At 56.4% G+C, this 14,228-nt stretch overlaps 1 protein-coding gene across 1 annotated transcript in view; it reads right to left on the reverse strand.

The window, feature by feature from the left end:
- Positions 1 to 14,011, reverse strand: part of GAS6 (growth arrest specific 6) — a 33,479-nt gene extending 19,468 nt beyond the window's left edge. The window contains exons 1-4 of the mRNA XM_047082122.1: positions 13,933 to 14,011; positions 13,514 to 13,680; positions 2,636 to 2,660; positions 1,202 to 1,264 (exon numbers count right to left, since the gene is read on the reverse strand). Coding sequence (XP_046938078.1) covers positions 1,202 to 1,264; positions 2,636 to 2,660; positions 13,514 to 13,680; positions 13,933 to 14,011 — 334 coding nt within the window. The remainder of the gene's footprint in view (positions 1 to 1,201; positions 1,265 to 2,635; positions 2,661 to 13,513; positions 13,681 to 13,932) is intronic.
- Between the last annotated feature and the right edge of the window lie 217 nt (positions 14,012 to 14,228).

Consider the following 14,228-nt stretch of genomic DNA (forward strand, 5'->3'; position numbering starts at 1 on the left):
GAACCAGGGCTTGGGCCCGTTACCCAGGCCAGGCGAGTGGGGTGAGGCCCTTGGCCGGCACATGGACAGGTGGGTGGCTGGACGCAGCAGCACCACAAGCCAGGCCAGCCAGTCCATGAGCAGCTCTGGGTCCTCCCCTCCTGGGCTCCCCGGGGGCGGCAGGCCTGGCCTCAGGTGCAGGGGCTGCGCGCCCAGAGCCCAACTGCCCAGCACGTGCGGCGAACACACAGACACCTGGGCTTAGGGTCGACCAGCCAGCTCGCCGTGAGGAGCTCAGACCTGAGCCGGGCCCAGAGTCAGTCCCAGCTGAGGTGGCTACAGCGTTCCTCGCCAGCGAAAAGTCAGTGTTACTGAGTGATCACTTACATGATGTTAATAAGAATACAAAAGATGCATGATAAGCAGAGGGAAAATTGTGCGAACGGCTAACACATAAAGCTCAGCTTGACTCGGTGAGAAAAACATAAACACAAAGACTGGGAGTCACCCTTCATCGTTTATACTGGGTGAAACCAAAAAGTTAAAAAAAATGCACCAGCTTGGCAGAGATAAGTGGGTGGGCCTCCTGCTTGCGCTTGCTCGCTCCTGGCGTAATTCAGGCCCAAGATGAGAAATGACACTGGGCTTGGTGCTGTAGGTCCCGCCCTGGGATTCTGTCCTGCAGACACTGTCAGATGCATGTGAGATTTTGTTTGTACTTGTCAAAAACCGGAGGTAGCCTAGAAGTCCCCAGTTCACAGTTAATGCTACCTACCCGAGCCGGTGTTGCCGTGAACGTGCATGTGTGCCGAGCTGCACTCAGGGCAGAGAGAGGTTGGCACGCCCGTGTGGTAAGCTGGCATTTGTGCAAAACAAGAGACTGTGCGTATGTGTTTACAGGCCCCAGGATATTCTCAGATCTGGTAACCGGGGCCTCTGGAGCCTCACCGGTTGACCAGGAGGCACAGCCGGGGGCGAAGTGCTCGCTCCTCACACCCAGGAAAGGCTTAGATTTTATACCGCGAGCACTGCTTGCTTATTTAGAAAAACGAACCTCACTTGCTGCAAAGGGCAAGTTCAGTGGAAAAGGAGCAGAGCTCAGGCCGGGGCTGCAGCTCCTTAAGGTAATGGGGCTAGTCAAGGTCCCTGGAAAACCACAGCAGAGCCTGAAGTTACCCAAACCCGCGGGGCTTTGAGAGGAACAGCAGGGAGGCGGACTTACTCTGAACGCAGGCAGCGAAAGCTGGGCTCTTGCTGTGCGGGGGCCCATGCCTACTGACGCAGTCTGTAAGACAGATGGAAAGCAGGTCAGTCATTCTTGTCACAGGTGACAGACGACAGGACAGACCTCAGAACTCGTGAGTCGTCTCTGAGCCACCTCTGGAAGAGGAGATTATTCACATTCCCTAGGTGCTCCAGCTTTTGTTATTAGAGATTTTAACGCTGGCAAGCAAGAAAAGGCCTCCCACAAAAAGGCTGAACTGTGTCCAAAGGTCTGTCTGCGGCCTCTCTGGTGGCATGAAGGACCAGGAACAGTCACTGGGTTTTCTGGCCACAGTCAGAGAGGTGAACCTTATTTCAAGTTGGTCTCCAGCAGAACCCCCGTTGGACCCTGAATGTGGAAGTCATGATTTGAGTGTCCCCCTCCCCGAGCTGTCTGACAGGTTGGTTCACACGGGAGCTGGAGGAGGGGACCAGACACTGGAACTCATGCAGAACGGGTGTTGAGCCATTCCTGGACCTTCAGTAGGTCCCTGGTGCTTGGTCATGCCCAGGAGGACTGGGGCCCAGGTGACCTGGAGGCAGCTCCCGGGACAGCTGGTCACCCTCTGCCCCTGGAAACAAATCCCAGACACCTAGGAGCAAGGCCTGCGGAGGCCAACAGGGAGCCCGGGAGTGGGCAGGTCCCCAGCTCTTCAGGGTCCACTATGGCACAGACCCAGAGAATACCGCTAAGAGGACATAAGGCCAACAGGAAATTCACCATACTTAAGAAGGAACAGACCCTGGTGTAGGTCTGTCTCATAATGATGTACATCTTAGAAAAATCTTAGAACAGCATCAATTAAAGGAGTAGTTCAGGGAAAGTCCAGAGCCTCTTTCTGACGGTCCCTGGTCACTTGGCTGTCATGCGTCTTACTTTCTCTCCCAAGTACACTCAGGAGCTTTCTGGGGGCCACGCTGCCTGGTGACGCCCCTGCTGGGCAGACAGGAGCACCTGCCTGTCCGTTCCTCTTGTTCAAATTAAACAAAAACATCTCTTACTGGGCTCAGTTCTGTTAAAAAACACAGCAAATACCAACCACCATAGTCCACGGAGCAAAAGCTCTTCGGCATCTTCAGTAACTTCAGGAGTGCAGACACCCCGAGACCAACAGGTCTGAGACTCACTAAATCAGCCACATTCCCAAACAGCAAGCTAGCGGTGTCAGAACAGAGAAGCGGTTTGCAAATAACGGCACTGGATCGCGGTTGACGCGGATCGTGCTGCCGTGAAAGACACAGGCGCTGTGACCGCATGCTCCAAGAGTCCCAAGCTCACCGTGTGAGTAAAGCAACCTCCCTGGGAGCACCTGCGGGACGGGCTGGCCCAGCTGACAGGTGACATGTCCACCTCTGTTCCTCTACAACTACAGAAGCAGCGATGCAAACTTACCTAAGTATCTTGGGTAAAAATAGTCCTGTGGAAAAAGAAAAAGAAGGGGCGACAGTTTACTGGCGTGGCCTGCACTCCCCACACAGTGCCCACAGCAGCTGGCGGAGGGCCTCGCCTTCCTCCCCAGTGGGCACAGACAGGCACCTGGGCGGGGCACGTGCGTGAGGAAGGCGGGGAACTCTCCACAGCTGGCTCAGTGACAGCAGGGCAGAACCACCCAGAAAGCCACTTTACACCTCAAGGACCATGGCGTGAGGAAGAAGAGGGAGGGTGCGGCCCAGGCCGCTGTCTCGGCCGCTGCAGAATGATGTCTGCCTGGACCTTCTGTAAGCGGCAACGGGGATGTCATTTAAGGGACCCACTGTCTCACAGGAGGCGGAGGGCCGGGAGGAAGATTGTCTGGACCCTCGCTGACACCGGGCTCCTCCCAGAAGCATGCAGACCCCGTGGGGCCATCCACACGCAGGCGCTGACTTGCACTGACTGTGTTTGTACAAGGAACTGGTGCTGGGCGAGGTGTGGAGGGTGCAAGGGAAGCAAAGGTCCTTTCCGTCCGTGACCGTGAACTAAGAGCTCTGCACCATACCAGCTGTCTGCCAAATACTAGGACCACTTGCCCTGTCTTGGCCAGCAGCAGAGAGCAGCTGGAATTGTCCCCAGGGTCCTTGGCCCCACCCGTCCACCATCATCTCTCACTGAGGGTCAGTCACAGCGTGGCTTAGCCCTAGATGCTCCCCTGGACGGGACCAGGTCGCTACACAGCAGCACCCACCGAGGAGGGGTGCCCACTACAGGTGCTGTGATTGTATGTCCTTCCATCTGACCCTCACAACCGCTCCAAGGTCTTTTCAATTAACCCCGTCATCAGAGAGGAGGAAACCGAGGCTCATGACGGGTCGTGGAGTTCAACCAAGGTTAGGAAGCCAGGTCGGGCTCCCGACAGCACACTGGGATCCAAAACCACACTGAAAGGAGCTGGTGTGTCATCTGCAGTGATGGGCCCCCACAGTTAGCTGGCCTCACGCCATGGTCTGGCACCTCACCTGTCCCTTTCCCTCGCTGTTTACAACACTTTGCTAAGACACCCATCAGAAAGTCATGTTCTGATAAAGACGTGGCTTAGACTCTTAACTCCTTTAAAAGAAAAGTAATGGTCAGAGCAAGTTTGTATTTCAGCTTGTATCACGGTTGTGAAGGTGACATTCAGGCAGGTGTGACAGAGGCCAGGTCTGGCAGGCAGAGCCACACAGCCAGGGCGGGGACACCCCTCCCCACCAGCATCCAGAGGGCCCTGACGGCCTGGTTTCACTTCCCCGTGCTGCTTTCAGTCATGGACTGGCCACTCCCAGACAGGAAAGGCAAGTGAGGCCAGGCGCACTCAGATGAAGCCCCCAGAGCTGAGGGCAAGCAGACAGGGACATCTGCCGGGTTTAGAGGGAGAGCAAAGGCCACAGACTTTGTCACAAAGGGAGGGGCTCTGGCTCTGAAAGAAAAGACTTAGGATGCACGATGTGTCCACTCACAAAACCAAGAATTAGACTACGAAGGAACTAAAGACACTGAGGATCTGTGAGCAGAGTTCCCAGTTGTCATAGACGTGGCACCTGCCACAGGAAAGCTATTCTGTATGGTCATAAATGTGGCACCTGCCACAAGAAAGCTGTTCTGTATGGTCATAAACTTGGCACTGCCACAGGAAAGCTGTTCTATATGTTATCCAGAAAGCTGTATTACATTTTTCAAAGCCCTATTACTAGCTATGTGTCATGTGTTTTGACAGCGATTGTATTGTTCTGGAAGAGCCTCGCTGACCGAAAAGCCATGTGCCCTTCCCTTAAGTTAATTACACCCATGGGAATGTGGTTTCCAAAACCATTGGGCCATAAGCTGGTGACAATTTATCTTAATTTGTGTGCTTGATTTATTTGGGGTGAGAGGGGTGCTCATTTGGCTGGTAATCTAGGACAGAGATGATTAACCCCGAGTAACAGCAAAGCTAAGACAGATGCACCTAAAACCACTATGCGCTCTCCCAAGAGAAAGAGACATTTCTAATTGTCCTTCAACGTTCTGACCAAAGAGGAAGACCTATGGAAATCTCAGTGAATGAAGGGCACTGGACACAGAACAGAGAGCCGGCCCCACCTGCACCACAAGTTGGCCACACATAAACTGTGGCCTGAGGCTCAGGAGCTGGGCTGACTCCCATGAGCATCACCCTCCCAGTGATCCACGGAGCAGAGGCCACAGTTCAGATGGCCAGATTCAGAACCAGGGATCTGTTGCCTACAAACTTACCCTTTCTTTTTGACCACACAAGGAGGCGTGTGAGGGCCTGGCTGGGGTCAGGAGCAGGGAATGGGCAGACCAGCCAGCAGGAGGCCAGGGCCACCCAGGTTGGAAATGAAGCCGTCTGTCACCTGGCAATCATTTTTCTCAGGAGTTTGCTTCTGCTTTACTTAAACAGCTAAAGATACAAAGAAGTGAGCAAAACTGCAGGCCACTAAACTGTGAGCTGAAGATCCCAGAGGGGAAGATATATGCCCGATACCTGGCCTGGTGCTGACTATCCCTCAGAAGGCCCTCAGGAGCCATTGCTAAATGGGTGAATGAATGATAGATGAATGGATAGATGAATGGAAGAATGAGTAAATCGATGGGTGGTTGATGGGTGGCTGGCTGGCTGGATGACGGATGGATGGATCAAAGGAAGAATGCATGGATGGCTGGGTATATGAATGAATGAACAGGCAAACGTAGAGTCCTACAATTTTCACTGAGTTGTTGATTTTATTTATAACAAAGCTAAGCACACTGGGAGAAATACCTAAATCGGTGCTCTCAGCTTGTGTCTTCCAAAACTCAGAAATATCAGTACTAAGTTTCCTCAAGCTTACAAACTGCCAATGCATTTTTGAACTTAGATCCTTAGATGCACTGCCATTTGCCAACCTCTTCTTCCACCATTCATTCCAAGGACGCTACTCTCTGAGGAGGCGATGAGACATGGTGCATGTGTGATTCAACAACTGAGTCGTCACTCCTACTAGTAGGGACTGCCCGTGAGTGAAGTGGCCCCGTGTAGAGCTCACACCCCACCTACGGGGAGCACCTGGTTCTGGGAGGATCAGTGTGCTGGTCTTGGCCAAGAGCCCACTGGCCGCACACCCTCACGTAAATGGAGTTGGGTGCTCCAACAAACCTGGCCTTCCCTGGGACGCATTCTCCCATGCTCCTGTTCCCTGAAGGTTTGTAAACACAGGAACCTGTGCCCAAAGCATCTTCAAGGCCTGAACCCAACGACAGGCTCGGTCCACTTGCATCTAACGTGAGGCCTAGCAGTTTGCTCTGAAACCACAGGACAATGTTTCGGTGAGACGGTCTCTTCCACGTCTGCTCCTTAATCGTGCCGTCACCCATCTGGCCCCTTCGCTAAGAAGGGGAGCACCAGAAAGGACAGCAAATAGGTGGCTGGTGAAATCCTCGACAAGTCCCATCTGCAGACAGAACCTCCCACCTGCCTCTGCCCCATGCTGACCACCGGAACCCTGGTCTGCCACACGGGGTCTGTGCCTCCAGAGTCTCCCATGTGGCAACAGTCAAGAGCATCAGGGAGTTGCCCACCCTCCCCGTGAGGCAAGGTTGCGTGTGGGCTGTCCACCTGCCACTCGCCCCTCTCCTACCGCGGGACAGTCAGTTCTGGAGTTGGAACTCCAGAAGCTGTGACCACGATGAGTTCCTTGCCCGGCAGCCTGCCCAGCCTGCTGAAATGCCCTCCAAGCACCCAGCCTGTGCACCTCTTCCCCGGGGCCTTCTGAGGCTTGGTGGGGTTCTTAGTGGTCTCTCTATAAACTTGACGCTCTGAGAGCAAATCTGCCTTCCAAAAATGGTCAAAAACCACACAAGCCTAGTGGGTTAAAATGCACATTATTAAGACAGAAACATCACCTGGGCTCACAGTGTGAACTGAGCACAGTTGCCCTCTTGTAGCTCATGAACAGGACCACATGCAGCTGGGAAGGTTCTAGAATTTGGCAACTGACACCTCGTACATGCCTTCATGTCCAAACTACTTTAACTCTTCGAGCTCCTCCCAGGCTGGCGCAGTCCCTGCAGGGACGGGGTAAGCCAGGGGGACCCAGACAGCTTCCGGCCCTGATGCTGCGGCTCACCTTCAGGGCAGTTGCCTTCTTCCTGCCCTCTGACGCATATGCAGGTTAATGGGAGGCTCACTGCCAGGAGGGCCGAGACACCAGCGTGTTAATGGACGTGGAAACTGCTTTGCAAACACATCAGCATCAGCAGTGCGTAAGTGTTTTTGGCGTGGAGTACCCAGCACTTTGATCTAGTTCACACGACATAATAGGAGGCACACATCGCAGCATAACAAATGGTCGTTACTTTTCAAACAGGAAATTAAGAATTTCTTACTTCCTTTAATAAATAACTGCCCGAAATTTTGTTTCCAAAACTCCTTACGCTATTTGACAAAGTGGGCTGAGACTCAAGCGTCACAATAACTGCTTATTTACGTGATACAAATACAAGGTGTCTTCCTGAGAAGCGGTCCACAACACTGACTAATGCTTTAACCTTAATGTTGTCTTGCTAGCAAACTTGACTTCTAAGGGAAATACTATCCAAGTCACATCAACTTGAATCATCATTATGGAGGCTTCTGCTTTGCGGTAGCTGGAGGAAGTCACAACAACAGTCTCACAGTTTTTACGACGGCTTCCGGAGAGATTCCCAGCTATTGACGGGCAAGCTTTGGCCCCTCAGCCTGCAGGGACCCTGACAGGTTCTCAGTCCCCCAGGCCAGCATCACTCAGTCTGTGCATGTTTTTCTAAGCGTGGTTCACACAAAATCCCTCTGTCGTCTTCCCAAGTTCATCTCCTCTAAGATTCTCCAAACCAGGGGTCTGTTTAAGCACTCCATGAGACCAAAGGAAACACGGACACCCCCTACCTACCCCTGCCAGGCCCACAGGGCCTCCAGGTCAGCCCTGCAAGGAGGGGAGCAGGCCCCAGAAACACCCCCAAGGCCACAGCGCTCCCCTCCTTCCTGAGACGCTAATGTGCACGTGTGTTGTTAAAAATTCCTGTGGGGACAACACGCAGGTGCACAGATAAAAGCTGGGGACTGCAGCTCTGTGGATCTGTGCAGTGGGATTCCTGCAGCTGCACGCACCCCCACGCCCCCAGAACCAGCCCCTGGTGCCCAGCACATACCAGCGAGATAAGCACAGGGGCTGAGCCAGCCGAGTCCCGGGGAGTGGTGAGAGCCAGCTGGAAAGCTGGGTTTTCTGGGCCCTTTTCATAACCAGCTTTAGGATGAATCAGTGCCCATGTGCGCGTCACCACGTAGCAGGCTGTGTAGACACTTCTCGCCTCGGAAGGTCAATCACTTCAGAGTTAACATGCTGACCTTGGAGGCTGGGACCTGAGTTTCCATCTGTGTCCTCCCAGTGAAGAGTGAACTTGGGCAAGTCCCCACATAGGTACCTGAGCCTCAGTTCACAAGCATCTGGAATAAGGGCCACCACGTCCTATGACCTTGTGACGAACACTACTGCAATGTTCTTGTCTGTTTCTGGCTTAGGGAAAGGAATTTTAAGTGCATTTTGATGCCCCTCCGGACATGCTACATCATGGCGTGCACGTGAGGTGCACGTGAGATGTTCCACGCGCATCTGGCACGGGGTAAGCCTGGGGTGTGCGTGGGACAACCCAGAACCTGCATCTGAGGAATGCAGCCGCAGCAATCATTCGGGGCGGGCCCAAGGTGACTCTTCCATCACAAATGGCTGGTCTGCTATGAGACAGGGCAGGTGGGAAGCACCCTCTCCTACTCCCGGCCCCTGGCAACTGCCAATAGCAACCTGCCAACAGGATCTTCCGTTTCAATCTGAAGCATCGTACTATAGAGGCATGTGTCCAAACCAGTCACCAAGGCGGCTGCACCTGCAGCCACGTCATGCCAGTCCTGGAGGATGCCCCAGCACAGCCTCAGTGGCCCCCGGGTGGAAGCAGAGGCCCGCCCCCAGGGGCTGGCTGATTCCAGCTGTGTGATTTTCATGGAGAGCAGTGTTTCAAGAAAAGCCCTGCGCAAACCAGGTCTATGTGGCAGGTTTGGGGGATAGATGTGGAAAACTGTGTATTACCATGGGCACTGATACCAGAAAGAAACAATTCTCAAATCTGACAAAAGAAGTCTGAGGAAACAAGTATGATAGTATGGGGTTCAAACTATCTCATTTGAACAACACATCTGTCATCGTGCGATCACTGGGAGCAGGCCGGATATTGTTCTGGAACTTCAAGTTCTCTTGAAAAGTTATTATAAAACTTCCAATGAACTGCACCCCATCAAGGTCCAAGTTCGCAAGAACACAGCTCACAGTGGGGCCCCCGGACCAGCACTGTAGAGGCACAGAGCATTCCCAACGTCAGGCACTAACCCCTGAGCCTCAACAGATGCTGCATCACAGAAACAGCTCCCAGTGCCAACCCACCGACCCCAGGGAAGAGGGGCATCGAGTGTGAAGACAGTGGGTCACCTGTCAGCATGACTGGAACACAAGGATGACCCGGGAAGTGTCTGGAAAATCCTGGCCCCAGCTACTTGGAATCTCAAGCAACAGACCATAAGCATCAGAGTCTTAGAAGGCTGTTTTGCTTCTACAGCGTTTTCCAAAATGTCTTTAATTGGCTTTCGGCAGATGTTGGGCCCACTGGCAAGGACCAAGTGTCATCCACTGGGCCTGGTCTGTAGAGGCTGAACAGCACAGCTGAAGTGCCTGCAGACGCCCAGGAGAGAACCCAGTGTGGGACAGCCAAGTAGGGCCGGTCCTGCCTCAGCGGCACCCCTGCCCCAGGCCTTTCAGCTCAGCAGCAGCCACCTCAAGACAAAGCAGAACCAGCCCCACAATGGCGAATCCAGCCCGTGACCAGCTTCCCTGTGGCCCCTAGGGGCGAAAGCCTAAGAAGGAGAGGGTCCAGGAGGGGAGGCCACGGTCCGCAGGAGCTGCTTCCCTTGAGAACCCTAAGAAAGGAGATGGGCAGTGTGTGCATGGGGCAGCGTATGCAGGCCACCTGCAAGGCAGCGGTGGGGTGGTGGTGGGGGCAGGTGGGCAGCCGGTGGCTGTCCTGGAGGTCACAGCTGGTATGTCACCTCCCCAGCCAGGGCACCCGCATTGCAGAGGCAAGTCGTGGCAGGGGTTGGGGGGAGTGGTGACCAGGTGCCCTCTTCCTCCCTCCCACCCTCCTGCTGGGGTCTTCGTGAGACCCCTTAGGCCTTAGGCTGGAAGGTAAGACTTTCATCTCTGTAGGGGTACCTGTCCCCAAGCTGTCCTGAAAGAAACAGGGATCTCAGGAAGACAGTGTCCTTGGAGGCCAGCAGCACTGCAGGGCTTTGAAGCTGACTGTACCCGTAAAACCCTCCACCAGCACCACCGGGCTCCCCCACATCCAAGAGACATGGAGGAGGTGGGAGGGGGAGACATGGAGAGAGACGGACAAGGGGGACACATGTGAGCTCAAGCACTGGCCGGCGGTCATGCACCTGTGACGTGAAGCCCTCCAGGTGCGCTGCTGGCCGTGCTGCGAATACTGTCTGCCCTCGAATTTAACGAAGTGCTGGGTCAAGGCCAGGGCCTGGAGTTTCTTTCCTAGCACCAGGTTGTGGCTGCCAAGAGCGGGTTCCCAAGAGGGGAGGGCTCCCAGGAGCTGGGAGGCAGGTAGGGTGGGGCTGGCTAAGTCTTTTGTCCAGAACCCTTTCCGGAAGCGAAGGCCGATTACTGAGACGGCCTCCGGCGTCTGGAACCCGCCAGCCTTAAAGGATTTAAGTAGAAGGCGACTCTGCTGGGCTGGCCAGTGGTGAGCTTAGGAGAATCCCAGCACAGAAGGGGTCTTGTAAATGGGAAGCGATACTGAGGACAAGCAAGGAGAGGGCGAGCCAGCGGGGAGCGTAGCATGTGAGAGGAAACAGATAGAGAGGGAATCAACTGTCCCTGAGCCCTGCAGAGGAACGTTAGCTCTGGCAACAATGGGGAGCCTGGGACACTCCCCAGGGGCCTGAGGCGTGAGGGGGAGGACTGTCTGCTCCCAGGAGGGAAGCAGGAGGGTGACCAGGATGTCAGGAAGCCCCCCACCCCAGGCCCCCTTCCTTTCCAGCACAGGTGTGTGATAAGGCTGGAATCAGGAAGGAACCATTGTGCTAGCAGCTACCTGCTGTGAAGGTCACTTCCCTTCCCAAGAGAAAGACAGCCTAGTCAGGAACAATCCGGATCAGGCAGGAACAGCCCACCCAGCTAGCAGTCAGCACTCCAGCACAAGCCTCCAAACACCAGAAAGTACATCTGCAGCCCAGAGCTGGCCCTCCAGGTGCTCAAGCCCGCCCAACCTGGGGGGCAGGGCCCAGCTCCCGCACGCCCTCCCTGGGGCTCGCTCACTAGTGCGCCCCCAGAACCGCAGGATCAGAACCGGAGGGCAGTGGTGCCCTCTCTGCCAGCAGGCCAGAGCAGGACCAGGTGGCTGTGTATGCCTGCCACTGAGCCCGACCCTGAGGACAGGGTGGCCCCTTCCAGAGTGCCCCCATGGTGGTGAGGGTGACTCCTAACCCTAGCCTGGCTCCTCCCAGCATGCCACAAGCCAACGGCCAAACAGTCTTCACTACGGTCTACACAAGATGCAAGGTACAGGTTCAGGTGAAGGGTTTGCAACCCAGCTGACCTTGGGACGACCCCGAAGTAGCTGGTGTAACCTGGGAAACTGGCAAATGAAGAGAAGGATGTAGTTACTATTGCCGCCAGGAACTGGCGAGGAGGACAGGATCCTGGAAAACCACGGACTGCTTTCCTATGAAAGAAGTTCACAAGTCTCTGCTGTAGGGACGAGGACCCCTGGAGGCTGGGGCGGCCATGACCTCCCTTGCAGGAATGCGCCCAGAGAGCACTGGCTGAGTTAAAATCATGGGTCCTGGGGCTTGGGTGGCGCAGTCGGTTAAGCGTCCGACTTCAGCCAGGTCACGATCTTGCGGTCCGGGAGTTCGAGCCCTGCGTCAGGCTCTGGGCTGATGGCTCAGAGCCTGGAGCCTGTTTCCGATTCTGTGTCTCCCTCTCTCTCTGCCCCTCCCCCGTTTATGCTCTGTCTCTCTCTGTCCCCCCAAAAATAAATAAACGTTGAAAAAAAAATCATGGGTCCTGAGCAAACACACTTTTCCTTCTCTTGCCTTTGTGTCAGATGTTTATAAAGTTACGATTAAAACATAAAAGCAATTAAAATCAGCGAGGGGATTAATGCTCTGGGAAGAAGGATACTGTGGCTAACACACAGTGTGTCCAGGCAGCAAGGAAAAGCCAGGTCAGGCCCTGTCGTTCTGGGCAAGCACAGCCGGGAGTGGCCCCGGGGGTGGACAGTAGCTTCAACTCTTCTCACCTGTGAGCCCCCTCCCAGGGTCTCTGTACAAGGTCTGGGGGCTGGGGAGCCCCGCTGCACCTGTCACACAGTCCTGCAACCGGGCAGGGACCTGCTGGCCAGGCACATGGCCCTGTTGCTAGGCCTTCAGAAATCCTCTGCAGGGGATGACTCATTGGGCCACCAGGTTCGTCATTAAAGAAACCGGAAAACAGGCCAGAAAAGACCAGCAGTGCTGCCCTTACAGGAAGATTGAACCGGTGCTGCTATTGACGTGGAAAGCAACGGCCCTGGAGAAAACAACCTTCTCAGGCCCACCCCACGGCAGCAACTCGCACAAGAATTGCTGGGGGCCGGCCATCTCCTCAAAGCTCGCTTCACAACGGCCTGGAAAGGGTTGTCAGGTCAAATGATGAGAAATACCAGGGAAGACAAAGCCTCTGTGGGCCCCACAGAGCTATCCATTTATTGCACACAGTGTTTATTTTATCCCAGAATTCTTTAGAAGAAACATTCCGGTAGAACCAAAAACGTCTGTGAAGTCACCCTGACCTCATGGTATAAAGCCCATCCGATTTGCACACTGGCACTCTCCAAGGGCATCTGCCCCAGGACCGATACACACGCAGGGTCCCGTGGGTCCCCTCCCGGGGAGGGCAGGGCTCCTGCACAGATGCTGAGTCCACACGGGCTGTTCCCTGCTGTTGGCTGCCTGCCGCCCCACACCCCCCAAGGACGTTATTAATAGAGTCACGTCCTGAGCCAGCACAGCCAGGCTCCCAAAGTCACCAGCTGCTTGTAAAGAGCACCTTGCTGAAGGAGGCCTCCACAGGGCACCCTCGCAGGGGGGCCCCCTGACCCCAGCCCTCCTGCCCACCCCTCCCACAGATGTCCTGGTCCTATTTCCGTTTTGGCTTTCGGGACCTGCTGTGGCAAGCGATCCCAGAGGCCACGTCTTTCATTTCCTCTTTCAGGCACACAGTCCATACCCCTTGGTGAAGATCTAGGGGCTGCGGGCAGCCCACGCCTCACTTCCGGTCCATCTAAGGGGGGAGGCAGGAAGCCCTTTAGGCTTTTACCCACTGTATTCCTCTTACATCTTAAACACTGAGGAGGTGTTGCCTATTGCACATTTCCCTGAAGGCGGCTGCCTTCAGAGGCCTGCTGACCAAGGTAATGGGGTCTCAAGAGGACCCATTCACGCACCTGCTTACAGCTGTGGGAGTACCTGGGGTCACCAGGAGAGATGGGGCCCAAAAGGTGTGCAGGAGCCTTGACGGTGGGACCCAGGGCCCCCCGCCCCCCCCTCCAGCACTCCTGACTGGGAGACCTGACTGCAGCCCCGGCACCCCTAACACCAAGGCTGTCTGCGCAGCGGGGATGGGGCGTCCCCGTGAGGCTCCCCAGCAGCGTGCACGGAGGATGTTCCCAGACCCCAGCAGCGGGACTGCGCGCGCTCACCGTCTCGGGGTCGTTCTCGAACACCTCCCGGGCCTCCTCCTGGCTGCACAGCTCCTCAATGCATTCCCTCTCCAGGTGGCCCTGCTTGGCCTCCTCGAAGACCTGGTAGGCGCGTCGCTGCCGGGGCCGCAGGAACTGCGCCGCCTCTCGCGCCCGCAGCATCACAGCTGCCCGGACGCGGGCGGGAGAACGACGCCGGGAGAGAACGGGGACGGAACGGGGACACGCCGTCAACCCCGCCCCGCACGCGCCGTCCTCTCGGCCGCCAGCCCCCCGGGGACGCGGCTGCGGCGTGCGGGGCCCGGGGGCGCGGGGAGCAGGCGCCCGGGGCGGGGGGGGAGAGCGGGGGCGCGGGGAGCAGGCGCCCGCGGGGAGGGGGGGCTCTGGGGAGGGGCCCGGGGGTCCGGCCCGGTACTCACTGTGCGCGGACTCGGAGGCCAGCAGGAGCACAAGCAGCGCGGTGCCCAGGGCGGCGGCGAGCGCGGGCGGCGGCGGCATGGCGGGGCCGGGCCGGGGCGAGCGCGGGGCGAGGGCCGGGGACGGCGACCGGGCCGGGAGCGCGCGCTCTCAGAGCGCCCGGGAGGCCGTGGCGAGCCGCGGGCGCCGCGGGGCGGTGGCTCCGCTCATCCCGTGCAGGCGGCTCTGAAGGTCACATCCCGGCGACGGCGGCGGCAGCGGCGGCGGCGGCGGCGGCACCTCGGCGCTCGCGGCCGGG

Source organism: Lynx rufus, unplaced genomic scaffold (genome assembly GCF_022079265.1).
Source record: "Lynx rufus isolate CCGP_SWC_20201006 ecotype Redwood Valley unplaced genomic scaffold, mLynRuf1.p SCAF_1, whole genome shotgun sequence".
Lineage (NCBI taxonomy): Eukaryota > Metazoa > Chordata > Mammalia > Carnivora > Felidae > Lynx > Lynx rufus.